Source organism: Lampris incognitus, chromosome 2, assembly GCF_029633865.1.
Source record: "Lampris incognitus isolate fLamInc1 chromosome 2, fLamInc1.hap2, whole genome shotgun sequence".
NCBI classification, from domain to species: Eukaryota; Metazoa; Chordata; class Actinopteri; order Lampriformes; family Lampridae; genus Lampris; species Lampris incognitus.
The window spans coordinates 136278339-136299965 of record NC_079212.1 but is presented as its reverse complement, the minus strand read 5'-3'; the positions used below and the strand labels follow the sequence as shown (position 1 = coordinate 136299965).

At 43.1% G+C, this 21627-nt stretch overlaps 1 protein-coding gene across 1 annotated transcript in view; it reads left to right on the top strand.

Annotated features, from left to right (window-relative positions):
- Positions 1-21627, top strand: part of LOC130107348 (receptor-type tyrosine-protein phosphatase gamma-like) — a 441957-nt gene that overhangs the window by 375427 nt on the left and 44903 nt on the right. The window contains exons 9-12 of the mRNA XM_056273898.1: positions 822-1006; positions 6086-6194; positions 9879-9928; positions 10946-11747. Coding sequence (XP_056129873.1) covers positions 822-1006; positions 6086-6194; positions 9879-9928; positions 10946-11747 — 1146 coding nt within the window. The remainder of the gene's footprint in view (positions 1-821; positions 1007-6085; positions 6195-9878; positions 9929-10945; positions 11748-21627) is intronic.

The following is a 21627-nucleotide window of genomic DNA, read 5'->3' as shown; positions in this document are numbered from 1 at the left end:
TTGTTCAAAGGCCATACATGTGGCTTTCCGTTTGTGTGCGTGTGTGTGTGTGTGTGTGTGTGTGTGTGTGTGTGTGCTCGTGTGGGGGTGACACATCTGTATTTTGTGAACATGGATCTGTGTGTGTAATACATGTGCACGTAGTCATGCATTTGTGAGTTGTCGGTGGTTCTGTGTCTGTTCTCGTGCACATTCATGTGTATCTGTGGCTGTGTCTGGCAGTGAGTGAAATGGCCTGTGTGTGTGTGTGTGTGTGTGTGTGTGTGTGTGTGTGTGTGTGTGTGTGTGTGTGTGTGTGTGTGTGTGTGTGTGTGTGTGTGTGAACTGTCTGGGTGACTCAGTGTCTCACAGCAATATTAATAACACATGAATACAACTCATTCTCACACACAGCTCACGTCTCTCTCTCTCTCTCTCTCTCTATCCATCTCTCCGTGTTTCGCTCGGTCCTCCTCATCACCTGGCCTCCGCTTCTCCTCTTCGTAGAGATTATGAAGTGTATTGGGACCATAAGCCTAGCCAATGTGTTCTGTCATTAAATTCTCTTTCTGTGTCTCTTCTCTTTTTCTTGCAAACTTCCTCCCTCTTCCATTGTCTGCCCTATCTCAACTCTGCTCCCCCATCTTCACTCCTCTGTTCTCCTCCTGCCCTCCTCCGACCCTCCTCACTTTTTCCCTGCTGTCATCTCCTGTGCTTCCTCTTTTTTCACCCCTTTACAAATGTTACTCTACATCTTTCTCTTCCCGTTCTTGTCCTCCGTCCCCCCACTTATCCCCCCCCCGCCCTCCCCGCCTCCATCCACCCGCTTCCCTTTGTCACAGTTTGTAGCAGCGCTCCCATCAACATGAAGGTGCAGCAGTTTAACAGCAGCGCGCTGGTGGTGCGCTGGGCGCGTCCTGAGGTCACCTACCACCCCCCCATCCTCCACTTCCTGGTGTCCTACAGCTGGACGGCCCACGACGACAGCTACGAGGAGATGCACCTCACAGACGCCAAACACAAGCTGGTGAGAGATGAGACGGGGGCAGAGACGGAGACGGCACACAACGACGACACAAACTTAACAACCTACATTGTCGCGGGGGGGGCTGATAATTGGCTTGAAATTATATAACGCTTCAAAAATGTGGAAAATAGCATGCCGTCAGAAGTCTATTATTTGTAGGCGAGGGGCCTTGAGCTCCACGGCTTGTTTGGAACAGAACTCTTACAACACACATATACAATCACAGACAATCACAAGGTTAAAAGTGTCATTATTTTGTCAGCAAGGTTTTATAAAAGATGATGGCTCGGTTTGTTGCAAAAACACATTAAAGACACACACACACACACAATCCAAGCCAATGGCTTTTTCAAAGTTTGATCATACTGCCATCAATCCATCAATATTTTCAATCTGAACAGAGCTTTCTCAACTAACTTAAACCAAGCTGGTCTGGTAACTTAAACACACACACACGCACCATCAACATGATTTAATAATTATTTCAGCTTTCATAATATACTAGGCATGTAGTCATAATAACCCATAAATATCAGTTGTGTTCCAATAAGACAAAATTTAGATTAATTTAATTATTTAATTAAATTAAATTAAAATTACATTTTTAGCGATAAATCTTTAGAATATAATGGTTAAAATCTTAGAGAGCAGCCTAACGCCGTTTGTAAATCAGGTAACACTTTCTATGAAGCTTGCATCTATAATGCCCTATAAGCATCTATAATGCCCTATAAGCATCTATTGCGTCTATAACGCCCATACTTTCCTATAATGTGTATTACAATGACTAACGGCTATGGCTGAAGACTGAAATAGCACTGAAGTGTCATTATGCATCTCTACAAAACTTCAGCAAAACAAGTTGGCTATGATGCATTATGACATTTGACAGATAAACAGGCTAATGATGACATATTTATAATGCATAAATCCATTTTAAATTGACATAACGTATCATAAAGGTGGTTATGAGGTGTTGTGAGGGCGTATACATGGCTATAATGAATCTTACAATGACTTATAGCTACACTTATAGGGCATTATAGATGCTTATAGGGCGTTATAGATGCAAGCTTCATAGAAAGTGTTACTGTAAATCACAGTGAGGTCTTACAGATAATGACATAACACGTTCCTGTACTTTATGATGATGATGTCATCGCTGTTTATAATCTGGACTTTACGGAAAGTGTTACCAAATAACACTCTAGCAGGCTGTTCAGCACACAGGACTGTTCATTCCCACAATGCATTCTGCCGGTTGGCTAGCAGAATATTAATGCTAAACTCGGGGGGGGGGGGTGCAGGAGTGCTAGCCTCTGTTAGCATGACCTTGGGCCGGTGCTACTGTGGAAACCAAGTAATTGAAACGTCAGACTGCCCCCTAGTTGTGGAAAAGCGGCTTCATCCAGCACCTGTCAGCTCGGTCCACAGATCAAGCTGGGAATCATGGGGCCTCGCGTCGGACCCGAAGAGAGGGAATTGAAGAGAGTTAGAGAGTATTTAATAGCTATAACTCAACCTCTGACATCTCTATCTCTCCCAGTGCATCCTCTCTCTTTTTTTTTCAGCTGTCCCCTATTTCATCTCCTTTTCTCTTCTCTCTCCCTCGCTGCCTTATCATTAATCCCCCCCCCTTCACTCTCTGTTAGCCTCTCTCTCTCTCCATTCTTTTCCCACAAACCCTCCCATGACACTTGTATCTAGGTCGCAATAGGGACTTACAATGCTTTAGGACGGACTCGTCCCACCACCCGCCTGTCACAGTCATTGAAGAATCCCCGTGTCCTAAAACACTTTGGACTGAGCTATTTTACGGCCCGTACCTCTCATGTAGGTGAGGCAAATACAGAAACGGGCCCCTAACTGGATTCGGCAGGGCAGAACTGGCATAAGGGGCGAGACGACGGGAGGTTGCATGGTTTGAGCAATTGGCTCGTTAAATTAGAGATCGAAATTGATTTGAGCGCGTGTCGCAGTGCAACTTGTTTAAGCTAAGCGAAGCTGCGATGAGGCACCGGCCACTGCAGAAACTACCGGAGACTCAAGTCTTGAGACGCTTGCAAGAAACCCGTCGTCTCCGGTTTGTAAAATGTTCCTGTCATCAAAATGAGGACAAAAATCAGCCTGAAGAATACACTTTCTTTCTCTTTTTTTTTTACCGGCGGCGTCGTGTGAAAGCAATTGGTTGAAATGTAGGTTTCTGTTCCAAGCGTGCAGAGCCCAGGATGTCAAACCTCCAGGAGAGAGGCACTGAATCCTGCCAGTTTGCAAAATTGTGCACTCCTCTGTCTCCTGTAATGAGACCGGTTGCTGAGAAGTCTTAGCGTGTAAGAGTGTTGCCTCCTACAGGCGCAGGCGGGTAAGGACTCTCTGGTCGAAACAAAACCAGCACCTGCCTCCACCCCCCCCCCCCCCACACACACACACCCGGACCTCTGTCCCACCCCACTTGGTATAACACCGCTGCTTACATGCTCTTGCATGAACCAGGTGTAATTTTCTGTCTTCTTTTTTTTTTTTTTTATGTAACACAACCACATCAGCCACAAGGAAAAAAGAGATGCAAATATGATTTAAAGTCAAAGCAAAGCTACTGTGGTTGTTCCTCAGCTAGCAGCAACCAGTGCTTGAATATTTTGCTCCAGGTTACCAATACCCATACTGGCCAACCGCTATTCACCGAGATGCATCATAGAATAACATACACACTCCCGGTTTTTCCCCAAGGCAAATTTATTCATATTGTGCATTTCATACACAAAGGTTTCATTTATTTCATTTCATATACACATTTAATATTGATAATCTATATTAATTATTAATGTTATAATTAATGATTGATATTAATGATGATTAAATGTACACATTTCATATACAAAGTGCTTTACATGAAGAATAAAAGGCATTAAAAGAAAACAAATACAGAGGAAGATAGGAGAAATTAAAAGAGATCTGAAAACTGAAGAGAAACAAAATAGCAGTGCAAAATTCTGAGTAGGACAAAAATTTAAAAGATTGTCAACAGCAATCTGAATGCAAATAATGGTAGCGCCTGATCCACATATACAACTATCATAAAGATGCATTTGTACGAATGATAACCTTTTGTCCATCCATTGGAGCCGTGGCTTAGCCAGGGAGTTTGTAATGGCTGGGACGGGGTCGGAGTTTGTAATGGCTGGGATGGACTCTGGATATTGTCGAGGATTTATTTTGCAACGTACAAAAAAATACTTTCCACAATTAGAAATGAATTGATGAGAACAGACGAAGGCAAACATTTGCCATAGGTTGCCAACAGTGTGCTTGTCATCCTCCAGCCACTGTCTGCACCAGGTGAGTTCACTGATTCGCCTGTGCTTTTTGGCTGATGGGGGGTAATCATTGAAATTACCTGCCATGGTGATTGGTTGGAGGAAAAACCTGCATACACATCACTCTCCATTGCAAATGATTGCCCTTGTCTGGATTGAAGTGATCCCTTCATCATATCTCCTATTAAGATAATTGTACGCTAGATAAATAACCTTACATCATGTACCTAGCCTGCGATTGCTCCAATATAAATTTGTCAGACATAAAGAAATTTTCTAAAGAAACTCAAGTGGCAGATGGTTATATTCAATATGATACTCGGTCACAAATCAGATTTGTGCCTACAGTATTATAAATGCATACTACAAGCCAGACATCTCAGTACCCTGAAGAGTCAGACGAGTCCTGCTCAGATCAAATGTGCTCGACTGAAGAGATTCATGTGGTCTGTCAGGCTACCAACCTTTTGCTTCTTCATAAGAATTGATGTGGGCGGCAGGGTGGCGCAGTGGTTAGCGCGGTCGCCTCACAGCAAGAAGGTCCTGGGTTCGAGCCCTGAGGTTGTCCAACCTTGAGGATCGTCCTCTGTGTGGGGTTTGCATGTTCTCGTGTCTGCGTGGGTTTCCTCCGGGTGCTCCGGTTTCCTCCCACAGTCCAAACACATGTAGGTCAGGTGAATCGGCCGTACTAAATTGTCCCTAGGTGTGTGTGTGTGTGTGTGTGTGTGTGTGTGTGTGTGTGTGTGTGTGTGTGTGTGTGTGTGTGTGTGGACCCTGTGATGGCCTGTCCAGGGTGTCTCCCCGCCTGTCGCCCAATGACTGCTGGGATAGGCTCCAGCGACCCTGAGAGCAAGATAAGCGGTTCGGGTGATGGATGGATAAGAATTGACGTACAGTAGATATAGTCCCTTCACTGGAGAAATAAAACTAGAAAACCACAACGTCATCACCAGTCCCAACTGGGTAATGACCATGAGAATGTTCACAAAGTTTGGTCTGTGCCACAGGACACGCGGTGTATTTCCATTCCTTTGTTACTCCTCACTCTTTGTCCTGCGTTAGATGTATACCGAGCTGCAGTGACACACACGTACCAGTATCACTTCAAATGTATACCGAACTGCACCAACACACATGTACCAGTATCACTTCAGATGTATACCGAGCTGCACCGACACACATGTACCAGTATCACTTCAGATGTATACCGAGCTGCACGACACACATGTACCAGTATCACTTCAGATGTATACCGAGCTGCACCGACACACATGTACCAGTATCACTTCAGATGTATACCGAGCTGCACGACACACATGTACCAGTATCACTTCAGATGTATACCGAGCTGCACCGACACACATGTACCAGTATCACTTCAGATGTATACCGAGCTGCCCCGAGACACATGTACCAGTATCACTTCCGAGACCAAGAACAATGAAAGAACAGAGATTTGTCTCTCACAGCTTACAGCTTCTCAGCACACACTGTCACACGAGATGCCAGCACATGTCAAATAAAGACTAAAGGAACACTGCAAGACATACGTATGTCACAAAATAAGGGTTGTCTAACATCCCCCCTGTGATTGTGAAACGTGTTTGAATTTGTCATCTGAGGAAATTCACACACTGCATGGAAGAGTAAAAGCACCGTGTAATAGAAAGAGATGGAGAGGAAATGGAAACACCTTGAAACAGTGATGTGTGTGTGTGTGTGTGTGTGTGTGTGTGTGTGTGTGTGTCTCTCTATGTTCCAGGAGGCATTCATTTCTCCAGTCTCCCCTGTCATATTATACCTGTTCCGTGTGCAAGCCGTGTGCATGAACGACATGCGCAGTGACTTCAGCCAAAGCGTGCTAATCCAAGGTACAACACACACACACACACACACACGAAGATATATACCTTTTCAGCTTCAACAGCTACTAAATTCCCATCACATTTCATTTTCTCATATATATATATATATATATATATATATATATATATATATATATATATATATATTGCATGCCTTTGGTGTGTCAGAATAGAGCAAAGAAGCTGGGAAAAGAGATGAATTATCGCTTACTTGACAAAGATATTCTAAAATGGCCTGGACACATTTGTTGGTACCCCTTAGAAAAGATAATAAATAATTGGATTATAGTGATATTTCAAACTAATTAGTTTCATTAATTAGTATCACGCACGTCCCCAATCTTGTAATCAGTCATTCAGCCTATTTAAATGGAGAAAAGTAGTCACTGTGCTGTTTGGTATCACTGCGTGGCACCACACTGAACACGGACCAGAGAAAGCAGAAGAGAGAGAGAGTTGTCTGAAGAGATCAAAAATAAAAGAATAGACGAGCATGGAAAAGGGAAAGGCTACAGGACCATCTCCAAGCAGCTTGCTCTTCCTGTGGCTACAGTTGCAAATATTATGAAGAAGTTTAAGGTCCGTGGAACTGTAGCCAGCCTCCCCGGGCACGGCCGCAAGAGGAAAATTGACCCCAGATTGAACAGAAGGATCGTTTGAATGGTAAAAAAAAGCATCAAGGATAACTGCCATAAAGATACAAGCTGGACTCCAAGGTGAAGGTACGTCAATTTCTGATCACACCATCTGTCACTTTTTGAGCGAAAGTGGGCTCCATGGAAGAAGACCCAGGAGGACTCCACTTTTGAAAGAAAAACGTGAAAAAGCCAGACTGGAATTTGCTAAAATGCATACTGACGAGCCACAATCCTTCCGGGAGAAAGTCCTTTGGACAGATGAGTCAAAAATTGAGCTTTTTGGCAAGTCACATCAGCTCTATGTTCACAGATAAAAAAAATGAAGCATTCAAAGAAAATAACACCATACCTACAGTGAAACATGGAGGAGGCTCGGTTATGTTTTGGGGCTGCTTTGCTGTGCCTGGCACAGGGTGCCTTGAATCTGTGCAGGGCACAATGAAATCTTTAGACTATCAAGGTACTCGAGTGAAGCGTACTGCCCTGTGTCAGAAAGCTGTGTCTCAGTTTCAGGTCATGGGTCCTCCAACAGGATATTGACCCAAAACACACAGCTAAAAGCACCCAAGAATGGGTAAGAACAAAACATTGGACTATTCTGAAGTGGCCTTCTATGAATCCTATCAAAAATCTATGGAAAGAGCTGAAACCTGCAGTCTGGAGAAAGCACCCACCAAACCTGAGACAGCTGCAGCAATTTGCTATGGAAGAGTGGATCAAAATACCTGTTAACAGGTGCAGGAAGCTCACTGAGAGCTGCAGAAAACCTTTGACTGCAGTGATTCCCTCTAAAGGTTGTGCAGCAAAATATCAGGCTAAGGGTCCGATCATTTTTGTCATGTTTGTTATTATTTTTTTTATTATTATTTACAGTATTATTTTGAATAAAAACTCTAAAGCAAAGTCTGATTTCTGTGAAATATAGAATAAACAATAGTGGATGCCAATTACTCATTTCAGTTTCAAGTTATTTCAGAGAAAATTGTGCATTCTTCATTTATTTTTTTGTGGAGGGGTACCAACAAATTTGTGTGTGTATATATATATATATGTGTATATATACACTACCGTTCAAAAGTTTGGGATCACCCAAACAATTTCGTGTTTTCCATGAAAAGTCACACTTATTCACCACCATATGTTGTGAAATGAATAGAAAATAGAGTCAAGACATTGACAAGGTTAGAAATAATGATTTTTATTTGAAATAAGATTTTTTTTACATCAAACTTTGCTTTCGTTAAAGAATCCTCCATTTGCAGCAATTACAGCATTGCAGACCTTTGGCATTCTAGCTGTTAATTTGTTGAGGTAATCTGGAGAAATTGCACCCCACGCTTCCAGAAGCAGCTCCCACAAGTTGGATTGGTTGGATGGGCACTTCTTTGAGCAGATTGAGTTTCTGGAGCATCACATTTGTGGGGTCAATTAAACGCTCAAAATGGCCAGAAAAAGAGAACTTTCATCTGAAACTCGACAGTCTATTCTTGTTCTTAGAAATGAAGGCTATTCCATGCGAGAAATTGCTAAGAAATTGAAGATTTCCTACACCGGTGTGTACTACTCCCTTCAGAGGACAGCACAAACAGGCTCTAACAGGTACTATTTAATGAAGATGCCAGTTGGGGACCTGTGAGGCGTCTGTTTCTCAAACTAGAGACTCTAATGTACTTATCTTCTTGCTCAGTTGTGCAACGCGGCCTCCCACTTCTTTTTCTACTCTGGTTAGAGCCTGTTTGTGCTGTCCTCTGAAGGGAGTAGTACACACCGGTGTAGGAAATCTTCAATTTCTTAGCAATTTCTCGCATGGAATAGCCTTCATTTCTAAGAACAAGAATAGACTGTCGAGTTTCAGATGAAAGTTCTCTTTTTCTGGCCATTTTGAGCGTTTAATTGACCCCACAAATGTGATGCTCCAGAAACTCAATATGCTCAAAGAAGTGCCCATCCAACCAATCCAACTTGTGGGAGCTGCTTCTGGAAGCGTGGGGTGCAATTTCTCCAGATTACCTCAACAAATTAACAGCTAGAATGCCAAAGGTCTGCAATGCTGTAATTGCTGCAAATGGAGGATTCTTTGACGAAAGCAAAGTTTGATGTAAAAAAAATCTTATTTCAAATACAAATCATTATTTCTAACCTTGTCAATGTCTTGACTCTATTTTCTATTCATTTCACAACATATGGTGGTGAATAAGTGTGACTTTTCATGGAAAACACAAAATTGTTTGGGTGATCCCAAACTTTTGAACGGTAGTGTATGTGTGTGTGTATATATATATATATATATATATATATTCCAATCCTCATTTGTTGAGCACTTTTATCAGCACCATTGACGGTTTCTGGAAAAAAAAACGATATATATATATGCATTTCTATGATGTTTTTCTTTTTGCAGTTGTGTAGCTGTATTGGTTTGGAGATACGTTTCTTCTCCCCTCTCTTACCACCTCCTTCATACTCCTTCGAGAGTATCTTCTGTCATTCAACCATTTTAAATCGGAGAATTTTTGTAAAGAATTGTAGAAAAGTGCAATGCAAGTTGTAGTTCTTGAAATTGGTATTTTGGATATATTATTTTGTCAGAAATCGTTAGCTACAAACACCTTACATTCCCCAGCGGGATTTGTTGGTTTATCAACAACTTCACAAAAAAAAAAACTGCAACAGCAAATGACATGAATTTGTTTCTGGAGAGGTGGGCAATGGTGCATAAGTGACCTGAACTCAGTACTTAGGTAAAGGTCATGGTCAAGGTCAAGAAAAAGGTCAAAATCTTTTTCTTTTTTTGGCCATAACGTTATCAAAAATGAAGTTAAAAACTCCACATTCAACGTTAAGGGGGTCAAGGGTCAGGGTTTGTGGTGCCTGACACCACTTTTCTCTGTTTGCATTGAAGCTCATCTCACAAACTCATGCACATCCAGGTCATTTAGCGATCCTTGTAATTATTATATGGTCTGAGGACCAAATTAAATGTACTCAAGAACAACTGGTCAATCTTGAAATTGTATAAATAATTAGCTCTCCTTGTCTTATGTCATTTCAGCAAACACCACAAGGATCTTTGAAGGAACCAGGATAGTGAAAACTGGAATGGTAAGGAAGGGAGAGGTGGGAGAGATTACTGCCTTCTTTCATTTTGTCCAGCAGTAACAATGTGAAACTTGAGACAGAGTCCCTCCTGGCTGCTGACTGAAATGATGTTTTAGGATTAGAAGTGTGCTCACTGATATTGCTGAAGAGAAATGGTACAATGTGCAAGACTGACACCCATAACACCCCTGGATTCTGTATCAAAAAACAAAAACAGACCCATTCTCCCATCTCCAGATAGTGCTGCCGACACATCTTTCAGAAAGTGGGTGTAGAGCTTTACTGAATACGCCAGTGAATGAAAAGGTAGACGCTCCGTTATTTAGAGTGAGAAAGAAAACAAGATGTTCCTCTTCTTTAAATGGGAAGTATGTGAAAATTTGGAGGAGGAAGGTCTTGCTTTTCCAACGCTTTCATGGATAAGTACTAGAGCATTTGCGGCACCATCTTGAGGACCTAATTCATTATTACTAGCACTAACTGCTCAAGATGCCATCTACCTGCTACACCTTTTGAAGGTAGGTCTAACTTTCTACACCATTCCCCAAAGACCCAGACTGTCGTAATAGATGGACAGCCACCATAAGAAGGGACCATGGGACTCCCACAGACAACTCTCCACCGTGTAATGAACATTTCATTTCGGGGTGCTGGCTAGCTACTTACTTAGTTTGTTGTGTTATGTTTAAAAGCAGAGCGTCAAATACAGCAACAGTACAAAACCAAATTGGGGAGAGAGTTGAACCAATTTTCACTCCACAAACATATCGCTACACCCGTAGAGTAGAATATAGGCTGACACTGAGGAAAATCTTACATAGTATACCTTTAAGGATTACATTAATCTTATCACAGAACTCTTCATAAAAAACATCTTGGACCAACTTGTGCACTGAGAAGTATTTGTGACTTTAGATGTTGACAATAATTTTCAATTTTAGTCATTCAGATCTTTCTTCTTTTATTTCCTCTCTCCCACCTCTCTCTCTTTTTATCTCTCTTGCTGTCTCTCTCTTCTAGCCGACTGTCTCTCCTGCCTCTTCAGCCGATATGGCTCCCATCTCTTCTGGCTCCTCTACCTGGACCTCCTCCGGTCTCCCCTTCTCTTTTGTCTCCATGGCAACAGGAATTGGCCCCTCCTCAAGTGGTAGCCAAGCCACCGTAGCGTCGGTGGTGACCAGCACACTTTTAGCTGGCCTGGGCTTCAGCGGCGGGGTCATATCCTCCTTCCCCAGCTCCGTGTGGCCAACAAGGGCTCCTGCCCCAGCTACCACCTCCCACAGTCCCACCTCTGCCACTGGTGTACGTCAGACCACTGAACCAGCCGGCTCCCCAGAACCAACCAAAGATGCTACCACAACAACTGCCAAAGACAATGCTGAAGTGGGAGAGGACAAAGAGAAGGGTAAAGGCCAAGGTGAGGAAGGAGAAAGGGAAGAAGAGGAGAAGGAAGAAGAGGAAGAGGAAAATGAGAAAGAAGACAAGAAGGAAAAGAAAGGGGCAGCCAGTGAAGTTGAGAGGCATACCACCAGCACAGCAGTGCTACAGCCCCCAAGTGACACGCCCGCCTCTAAAGCCAAAGAGAAAGAACGGCCCAGTTTAAGCACCACACCGTCACCCTTTTCTACAGCGTCACCAAGTGTTGTGGAGGACCAACTGGTAACACACAAGCAGAATACAGTGGAGCTGGCTACTGCAGCCCCAACAGCTACAGAAGCAGCCAATGAGACAGCAGAGTTCCCAGCGCCTGGCAGCCCCTCGACTACTCTACGGCCCAAAACGAAGGGGGACAAGAGTCACTGGCCCTTCTCCATCCACACCGGTGAGGGACCTAAAAACTGCTTTTTTTTTCAACATTAAAAGAAAAATGCTTTGACTTTGACACACTGTAGGGCAACAAGAAATGGCATGACATTAAGTAGGGTAAAATCTGGGCTATCATAAAAATCTGTCTTAGCACAACATTCTAAGATGTGCACCTTAGCTCACTACTGCACAAAGTGTGCTAACGATTAAATGCATCTGACCCATGCAACTGTTAATGCCATGGTTGACACATGACATTTAACAGGGGTAGTAAAGGGGTATTAAAAGGATTCCTTATCAGAATGCAAAAGGATTTTTAACACTAGCCATGAATGTACACATGCAATTCTATAAATAATGTATATATGAATTTATACAATAATACATGTATTATTGGTATAATCATCGTCATCATAATTATTATTATTATTAGTAGTAGTAGTGGTGGTGGTATCTTTATATTAACAATAATAATACTTTTTTATTGTTTATTTGCTTAGTTTATATATTCTTTAGAAAATATTAGTATTTATTTTTCTTCAAACTTTGTTTTTATTATTTTCATGTAAATGAGAAGACAAAAGATAACAATAGATGACAAAGAGGTAGCATATAACAACCCCCCTCCCAGTACCCTAACAGCAACAACTGAATTAGACACTATCACAACAGGAGAAAAACAAAACACACATAAAGAAAAGAAAAAAAAAGGGGTGACATCTCTGGATGTTGGTATGAGGTAGGCTTAGGTTCATGGGGATAGGCGAGTGAATTAAACTTCGGGCATCAGTAGAGGAGAGAGCTCGCTGGCGCTGAGAGAAGAGAAGAGAAATAAATGGGTTCCAAATAAAATGAAATGCCTTGTTTTCTAGTGTATATCTAATCTTTTCAAGATGCAAGCCACTCATTAAATCTTTTATACAGTGTATATGAGAAGGTGGTTGACTAGACTTCCAAGCCCATGAGAATCAAACATTTGGCGACTACGGTGATGGTGCTGGGGATGGCAGCCTCGGTACAGCGCTCTCTAGTACGTTCTTTGTTTTCATTTATTTTCTTTGTGTCCGGTTATTCAAACCCAGTTAATTTTCGTGAGAGAAGAACTGCTTTACATTAGGCAGTTGACTCCAGATAGTTTTTCACCAGTTATCACAAACCTGGAAAGTTTTTTTTGGAGATCTTAGTTGGAGGAACAGCAACTCTCTGTGAGACATGGAGGCGACGCAGGCAGGGAAAGCAGGCCAGTACACTGGTGGTAGTCCGACAGCGGGGATTTCGATCTGCATTCCTAGTAATACACCTGGCGAATATCCACTCCATGCCCAACAAAATGGATGAACTGCTTCTCCTCAACAGGACGTACAAGGACGTTGCACGTTCTGCTGCACTGTTTCACTGAAATCTGGCTCAGCAAATCCAACCCCAACAGCGTATTACATGTGCCAGGCTTCCACCTACACCGAGCAGATCGTATTACGGCGATATTGGGAAAAGCAAAGGGTGGAGGAATTTGCTTCTACATAAACAGACGTTGGTGTACAGATGTCACAGTCTTGAGTAAATACTGCAGCCCGAACTTGGAGTCATTGTTCATAAACTGCAAGCCATTTTATTCACCATGGGAATTTCCACCCCAGGCCATCATGAATGGCGCACTGCAAACCCTGGCTGATCAGATTACTAGCTTGGAACAAAAACATACGGACTCGCTTTTCATAATCCCTGGGGACTTTAACAGAGCAAAATTAAACCACAAACTACCAAAATACAGACAGCATAATAATTGTCCCACCAGGGAAATAACACACTGGACCACTGCTACACAATTTTTAAAGATGCATATCACTGTCCCCCAGGCAGCTTTGGGGCACTCTGATCAATGTTTGGTTCATCTTATTCCAACCTACAGACAGAAACTAAAATCTACAAAGCCTGAGGTTAACAGTGAAGAAATGGACCAGTGAAGCAAAGCAAGAACTTCAAGACTGTCTTGACTGCACCGATTGGAGTGTATTTGAAGCTGCAACTGGCAACCTGGACGAACTAACTGACACTGTGACATGGTGTACCAGCTTTTGTGAAGATGTGTGTACCTACCAAGACTTTCTGCATACACAACAATAACAAGCCATGGTTCACAGCACAACTAAGATAACTTCAGCAGGCCAAGCAGGATGTCTACAGCAGTGGGGGTGGAGCCTTTTACAAGCAGGCTAGAAATTCACTGACAAACAACAACAACAACAACAACTTAATTTTGTGTAGCGCCTTTCAAGGAACCCAAGGATGCTTTACACTAGATAAGAACCAAAAAAAAAGGAGTGATCAGAGTGAAGCTACACTGAAAAGCTGAAAAACAGGTTTTCATTCAAAGACCATGTGACAGTATGGAGGAGCCTGCAAGACATCACAAACTACAGAAGACCATCCCCCTATGCTGAGGCAAACAAAGACCTGACGACCTAAATGTCTTCCCCTCATCCACTCCAGCCCAACGACAACAGCCCCCATCACGCCTCTGGTAACCCCTCTACTCTCCTTCCCTGATACTCAGGCTGCACTCAAGATAGGTATAGAGCAGGGGTGGTTAACCATGTGCCATGGAGAGCCATATGTATGCAGGTTTTCATTCCAGCCGGACGCCACACCAGGTGATTTCACTGATTAGCAACCCTTCAACCAAAGAGGAAGAATGTATCAGTGAAATCACCTGGTGTGGAGTCGGATTGGAATGAAAACCTGCATACACGTGGCTTTCCATGGCACATGGTTAGCCACCACTGGTGTAGAGCAGCGTTTCTCAAACCTCTCCTGGAGGACCACTTGTCCTGCGTGTTTTGGATCTCTCCCTGCTCCAAACACAGCTGATTTAAATGATCAGTTTTGTTATTAGGCAGCTTCGGGAGCTCATAACGAGTTGATCATTTGAATCAGCTGTGTTGGAGCAGGGAGAGATCTAAAACATGCAGGACAAGTGGTCCTCCAGGAGAGGTTTGAGAAACGCTGGTGTAGAGGATGTGAGCCGGCTTTTCCAGAGACAGAAGACCAGGAAAGCACCAGGTCCAGATGGTGTCACCCCATCCTGTCTTAAAGCTTGTGCTGACCAACTGGCTCCAGTCTTAATGCAGATCTTCAACAGATCCCTGAAGCTTCATAAAATCCCCTCCTGCTTCAAACACTCCACCATCTTCCCGGTTCCAAAGAAATCCTCCATTACAGTACTGAATGACTACAGGCCTGTCACTCTTGACGTCTGTGGTCATAAAGACTTTGCAACGACTGGTGTCGGCCCACCTGAAGAACATAACAGGACACCTGATGGACCCCCTGCAGTTTGCCCACTGGGCAAACGGGTCAGTGGATGATGCGGTCAACATGGGACTGCACTCATCCTGCACCACCTTCACTGCCCAGCGACATATGTAACGATCTTGTTTGTGGACTTCAGCTCGGCATTCAACACCATTATTCCAGCATTCTCCCAGCTCACTGTATCCCCCGCCATCCGTCAGTGGATCAGCAGCTTCCATACAGGCAGGAAACAACAGGTGAGGCTGGGAGAAGTCACTTTTGGTATACAGTCAGCATTGGTGCTCCCCAGGGATGTCTCCTGTCCTCACTGCTTTTCTCTCTCTATACCAACGACTGCATCCCCAAGGACCCAGCTGTTAAACTACTGAAGTTTGCAGATGACACTACTGTGGTAACTTCTACCTCTGAAAAGGACCACTCAACAACTTCATGCTCCAAGAACAACTTAATATAGGCCAGGCAAAAACAATACTTACACACAGAGGCTTACGCCGACTATCTTGCAGGGGTGAAGGAGCTTACGACACACACGGAGATGAAACTAAATAGAGAGAACCCGACAACCCAGAAACTCCCGAATACAGCATCTCCTAACAAACAGCTACCCCTAGCAGGAATATGGCTACATTACCATTTTTCTAACTTATTTAATAGTGGTCACATTACAACAACTATGGTCATCAGACTCATCCAGGAGGGCAGTGAGTCTGCATATTGGCAGGAGGATGAGCAGTTGGTGCTCTGGTGTAGTCAGAATAACTTGGAGCTGAACATCCTCAAGACTGTGGAGATGACAGTGGACTTTAGGAGACACGCTTCAGCACTGCTCCTCTTCACAATATCCAGCAGCTCTGTGTCAACCATGGAGACCTTCAAGTTTCTGAGAACTACCATTTGTAAAAGACCTCAAGTGGGAGACCAACATCAACTCCATCCTCCAAAAGGCCAAGCAGAGGAAGTTCTTTCTGTGAAAACTGAGGAAAATTGGTCTGCTACAGAACCTGTTGAGCCAGTTCTACACAGCAGTCATTGAATCTGTCCTGTGCACATCCATCACGGTCTGGTTCGGAGCAGCAACAAAACACGATAGGAACAGACTGCAGCAAACAGTAAGGACAGCAGAAAAATCATTGGCGCTCCCCTACCCACCCTGCAGGACTTGTTTACCTCTAGAGCCCAGAAATATGTGGACAGAATCAGCACAGACCCCCCACACCCAGGACATAATCAGTTTGAATTCCTACCTTCTGGCAAACACTACAGAGCAATGGGCACCAAAACCACCAGACATAGGAACAGTTTTTTTCCCACAGGCCATCTCTCTCATGAACACTTAACAGTATGGTGCAGGAATAGACACTTATTATGTAATTATGACACTTTGTAAATTGCCCCCTCTGGTCAAGATGTCTCACCTACATACAGTGCTGCTTGAAAGTTTGTGAACCCTCCAGGCATGGTCACTGTTTTTGTAAAAAACATTAAAATAAGCTTATTACACATACATCCAAATCCCAATTTGTAAAGCACACCTTCCAAATAATGGACACACACACAAAAAGAGATATATTTTCATTATTTAATTCAACAAAGGTAGTTTATTTAACAAAAACTGAAAATTTAACATGTGCAAAAGTATGTGAACCCTTGTATTAGTAGCTTGTGGCTCCTCCTTTTGCAGCCATTACTTCAACCAAACGTCTTCTGTTACCACTAACCAGTCTCTCATATCTGCTTATGGGGATTTTTGCCCACTCCTCCTTGCAGAACTCAGCCAGTTGAGAGAGGTTGGAGGGTCATCTGGTATGTACCAACTTCTTCAGGTCTCGCCACAACATTTCAATTGGATTAAGATCCGGACTTTGACTGGGCCTATCCAGAGTACGAATCCTCCTTCTCTTAAGCCATTCCTTTGTAGTTTTGCTGGAATGCTTTGGGTAATTGTCTTGTTGCATAATCCATTTTCGTCCCAGCTTCAACTCCCTGACTGATGGCAGGAGATTCTGGTCAAGAATTTGTTGATATGCCGGAGAATTCATGGTTCCTTGGATAATATGGAGTCGTCCAGGTCCAGAAGCAGAAAAGCAGCCCCAGATCTTCACATTTCCACCACCATGCTTCACTGTTGGGAGGAGGTTCTTTTCTTCATATGCAGTGTTGGCTTTTCTCCAAACATGTTGGTTTTGATTGTGACCAAATAATTCTATTTTGGACTCGTCTGTTCAGAGAATGGACTTCCAGAAGGTCTCTGGTTTGTCCAAGTGCTCTCTGGCAAAGTTGAAATGGGCCGCTTTGTTCTTTTTTGAGAGCAGAGGCTTCCTTCTAGCAACCCTCCCATGAATGTCATGGCTATTCAATTTTCATCTGATTGTAGACGCATGCACATTTGTCCCAGATGCTACCAGAGAGGTCTGCAACTCTCTAGAGGTGATGTGTGGGTTGGCCTTTACCTGATTTATTATTTTTCTGGTGCTTCTGGGTGATAGTTTTGATGGGCGTCCACTTCTAGGCAGAGTTGCTGTCATGTTGAAGGCCCTCCATTTGTAAATTATTTGTCTTACAGTGGATGGATGGAGCTGGAATCTTTTGGAGATGGTCTTATAGCCCTCCCCAGACTGATGGGCTGTCACTACCCTCTTCTTCATGTCCTCGGATATCTCCTTTGCTCTCGGCATTGTTGATTTGTATGGGACCACAGTGGTTTGGTTGGTTTCCTCTCTCTTTTAATTAGTGCAGGCCAAACCCTTTCCCAAGGATGTCTCATTTCATTGGTCTGCTTAAATTATTAATTAAGCACCCAAATGTGTTTCACCCGAGTCTGTTACCTGCTTGACTTAACCAATGCAGCTGGGGGTTCACTTACTTTTGCACATACACTAATTCCATGTTTCATGTAGTTTTTGGGCTACTTAAACAAGTACCTGCAACTGATAAACATATATCTGACATTTCATACATAAAAACTGGTGATGATAGAATAAGAAAATCATGGTAAAACAACAGAAAAATCTAAACTGCTCAAGGGGTTCACATACTTTCAAGCAGCACTGTATCTACAATATGCACTAACTCTTTAAACCAGGTGTGCAATACAGATGTTTGTGAAATACAAATGCACAATTGTAAATACACATACAACTGCTGTATACTGGTTACAAATTATTGCTGTTATTGTTGTGGTTGTAACATAGGTATATAATAGAGTAAGTAGTTGTGAGGTGGATAGTAGGTGAATATATAGTGTATACTTCTGGTACATAAGATAATATGGTGTAATATAGTGGGAGTATATAGCATTGTATGCCTGATGGGTTGTGGAATTGTGATATGGTGTATGGTATAGTGTATAGGCAATATAGTATTTACGCAATATGGTATAATATATGGAAATAGGTTGATGATTACTCAACCATAACAAATTTCTGCATATTAGCGGCATACCTGATGTGCATACATGCTTGCCCCCAGTGTCCTGTTGTTGCTCCATTTATTTCTAGAAGAGTTTTAGGAGTAAGCGACAGAAATCTGTAAAGTTTTTCCTCGCAAAATTCACAAATCTGAAAATATCTGGAAAGGCGAGTTTTGAGGCGTTCAAATTTCAGGGACAATTGAGAGAAGGAGGCAAACATTTTATCTATATACAGATCTCAAATGTTGTAATACTTCTCTTATGCCACGTCGTGAAGGCATTATCATTCAGAGGAGGAGGAAAAACTGGGTTGTTGTTACAGGGAGCGAGCATTGGAGTTGCTTGAAATCCGTAGTGGCGTTTAAACTGTTTCCATATTCGCAGTGATTGAGTCACAACAGGGCTATAATTTAGATTAGAAGGAGATGGAGTGGGGTGCAAGCCAGTGACGTAAGGGACATTGTTCGACATCTGTATCTTTTTAGGCATTTTTGCGAGGTTAATGTGACTGAAAGTATCTTTACAATAAACTGGAAGATTAAATTGTGAAATCTGAAGTGGGTTCACAGAGAGGCTCCCGCATGCGTCTTATCTCTTAGAGCATACTGGAAGTCCCAAAAATATTAGTATTTCTGGATATATCGGGACTCCTTGATACTATTAGACACCTAAAATCTCAGATCATTTGCCTGAATCTCTGCTTCATAATTTAGATTTACAGTGATAGTGTTCTTCATACTTCAGATGATCTAGTTTGACTCATTGTCTGACCACATCAGACAGCAAAATCATTTATACCTTTTCTCAACAGCTAAAGTCAAAGGTGGGGTAAAGATGCTGCCCGCCGTATAAGGGTGGGATAATAAATGGGAAGTTTTTGTAAATGCTGTGCAAACAGTCAAACAAATACAGATAAAGGTGAAGACTCTCAGAGAATTTTTCCTTGAAGCTGTTCATGGTGACGGCTTGATTTTGACACTTAATCACATCTGGCCAATCACTGCGGAAAGTGGGCATAGACTTGGGAATGAATATCAGTTTCAGTGAATTGGAAAACGTTTTGGACACAGTTCTCCCAAGTAGTTTTGGCGCTATCTGATGTTATTTAAGAGCACTTTGTTTGAAGCATGCAGTGTCCCTAAGCCTGTGATCAAATGCTGTACTTGGTAACTTCAAGGTGTAGGTCAAATATGATGAAGGACATTGCTGTCACAAGAAAATATTCTGCAGCATGCTTTGCAAATTCTTGCAGACTTTTCAGACACTTATAAGAAATTTGCAAGGCGTCCGTGTGGGGTAACGGTCTATTCCGTTGCCTACCAACATGGGGATCGCCGGTTCGAATCCCCGTGTTACCTCCGGCTCGGTCAGGCGTCCCTATAGACACAATCGGCCGTGTCTGCGGGTAGGAAGCCAGATGTGGGTATGTGTCATGGTTGCTGCACTAACACCTCCTCTGGTCGGTCGGGGCACCTGTTCGGGAGGAGGGGGAACTGGGGGGAATAGTGTGATCCTCCCACATGCTATGTCCCCCTGGCGAAACTCCTCACTGTCAGGTGAAAAGAAGCAGCTGACGACTCCACATGTATCAGAGGAGGCATGTGGTGGTCTGCAGCCCTCCCTAGATCGGCAGAGGGGGTGGAGCAGTGACCGGGACGGCTCAGAAGAGTGGGGTAATTGGCCGGATACAGTTAGGAACAAAAAGGGGGAAAAATACCAAAAAAAAGAAAGAGAAATTTGCTCATTTTTAATCCGGTCCCAGGTACATGATGCATGTATCACTTCTGTCTTAGAATAAATTACATTTGTTCGAATTGCAATTTTTTTCTAGCATCAAATTCTACTCTTAATATTCAAAGTCTATAGTCACAAAGCGATGCAACGGACAGTTAGCAGCACACTTATTTAAGCTGTGTAAGTAAACTCAGCAAGGAGCTTTGGAGTGTGCACTGTTATCTGCATAATATTTTGGTCATTTGGCCTACGAGACAAGACACGGTTAAACGAATGGAGCAAGGTGTCAGACCCATTTGGTGTGCACAACCGTGGTAGTTATGTGTGTCGGATCACTCAGCTGATATGACTGAACGGGTGGAAATCATGGGACAGGCACTCATGAGCATGAACTCTCACACACACATAAACAACCAATGAGTGAGAGAAATATGGCAAGTGTTGACGAATTGCCAGTGAAGTAAATGTCAGAGAGCTTTCACCTACTTTGCAAGCGCCAGCCTTGTGCTGAGAGCAAGCTTAATGCTTTTCTCTTTACCTCTGGCCAAGCCTGTCTGTGAGGCACCACATTAGCCAACCAAATGCCACAGGACATCAACTCAATCTCAGCTGCTTCCAGGAGTAAAACCAGACATTGTTATGAATGGAGGTAATCTTATGCTGTCTCTCCGCAAATGGCTCTCTCAATCTCTTTTGTCGAAATTTATTTATCAATTTTCTTCACGGTGTGAGATGGAGGGACTCCGGGGTAGACAACCGAGGTTGCTTTGAAGAACTTGGTGAAAGTGATAGCTTTATTCAGCTGCTCAGGGCTAGCTGTTTTGATACAAATAAGGGATGCTATCAGTGGCTTGAAACTTTGGAAAAGAATCATTCTACATACGCTTAAACCGAGAATGCATTTCCAGGTTCCCAGTTGAATGCCCGAATACCTGCTAAATTTGTGGAGATATGCCTTGTGCTTGTAAGATGAAAGCATTCAGGTTCCCGTCAAGTGGGAAGTGAGGGTTATTAAGATCAGAGTTGGCAAAACCGACCATGAAATTAAGGTACATCCTGCTCTATTTTCCCTCATTCTGTCATTTCTTCAGATCCTCCCCATCTCTTGCCCTTCGTTCCTGTTCCTGCCTCCATCCTATGTCCATTACGTTTACTTCTCTTCTTTAATCCATGTTCTCTCTCTCTCTACCTCTTCTTTGGTCCACCCGGTTTCCTTTTGTTCATCCTCTACTCATTTCCTCCTCTCTCCCCCTCTCTCTTTCTCCCTCTCTCTCACCCCTTGTGGTTATCTGAGTGCTGGCCTACTTTTAGACATCGTGAGAGGAGATGAGCTCTGAGGCGAGACGCAGCTGCAGGGGAAAAAACCCTCTGCTCCATTTATAGTTATGTAGCAGTCACGCACGTTTGTGTGTGTGCGTGCACGTGTGTGTGTGCCTGCATT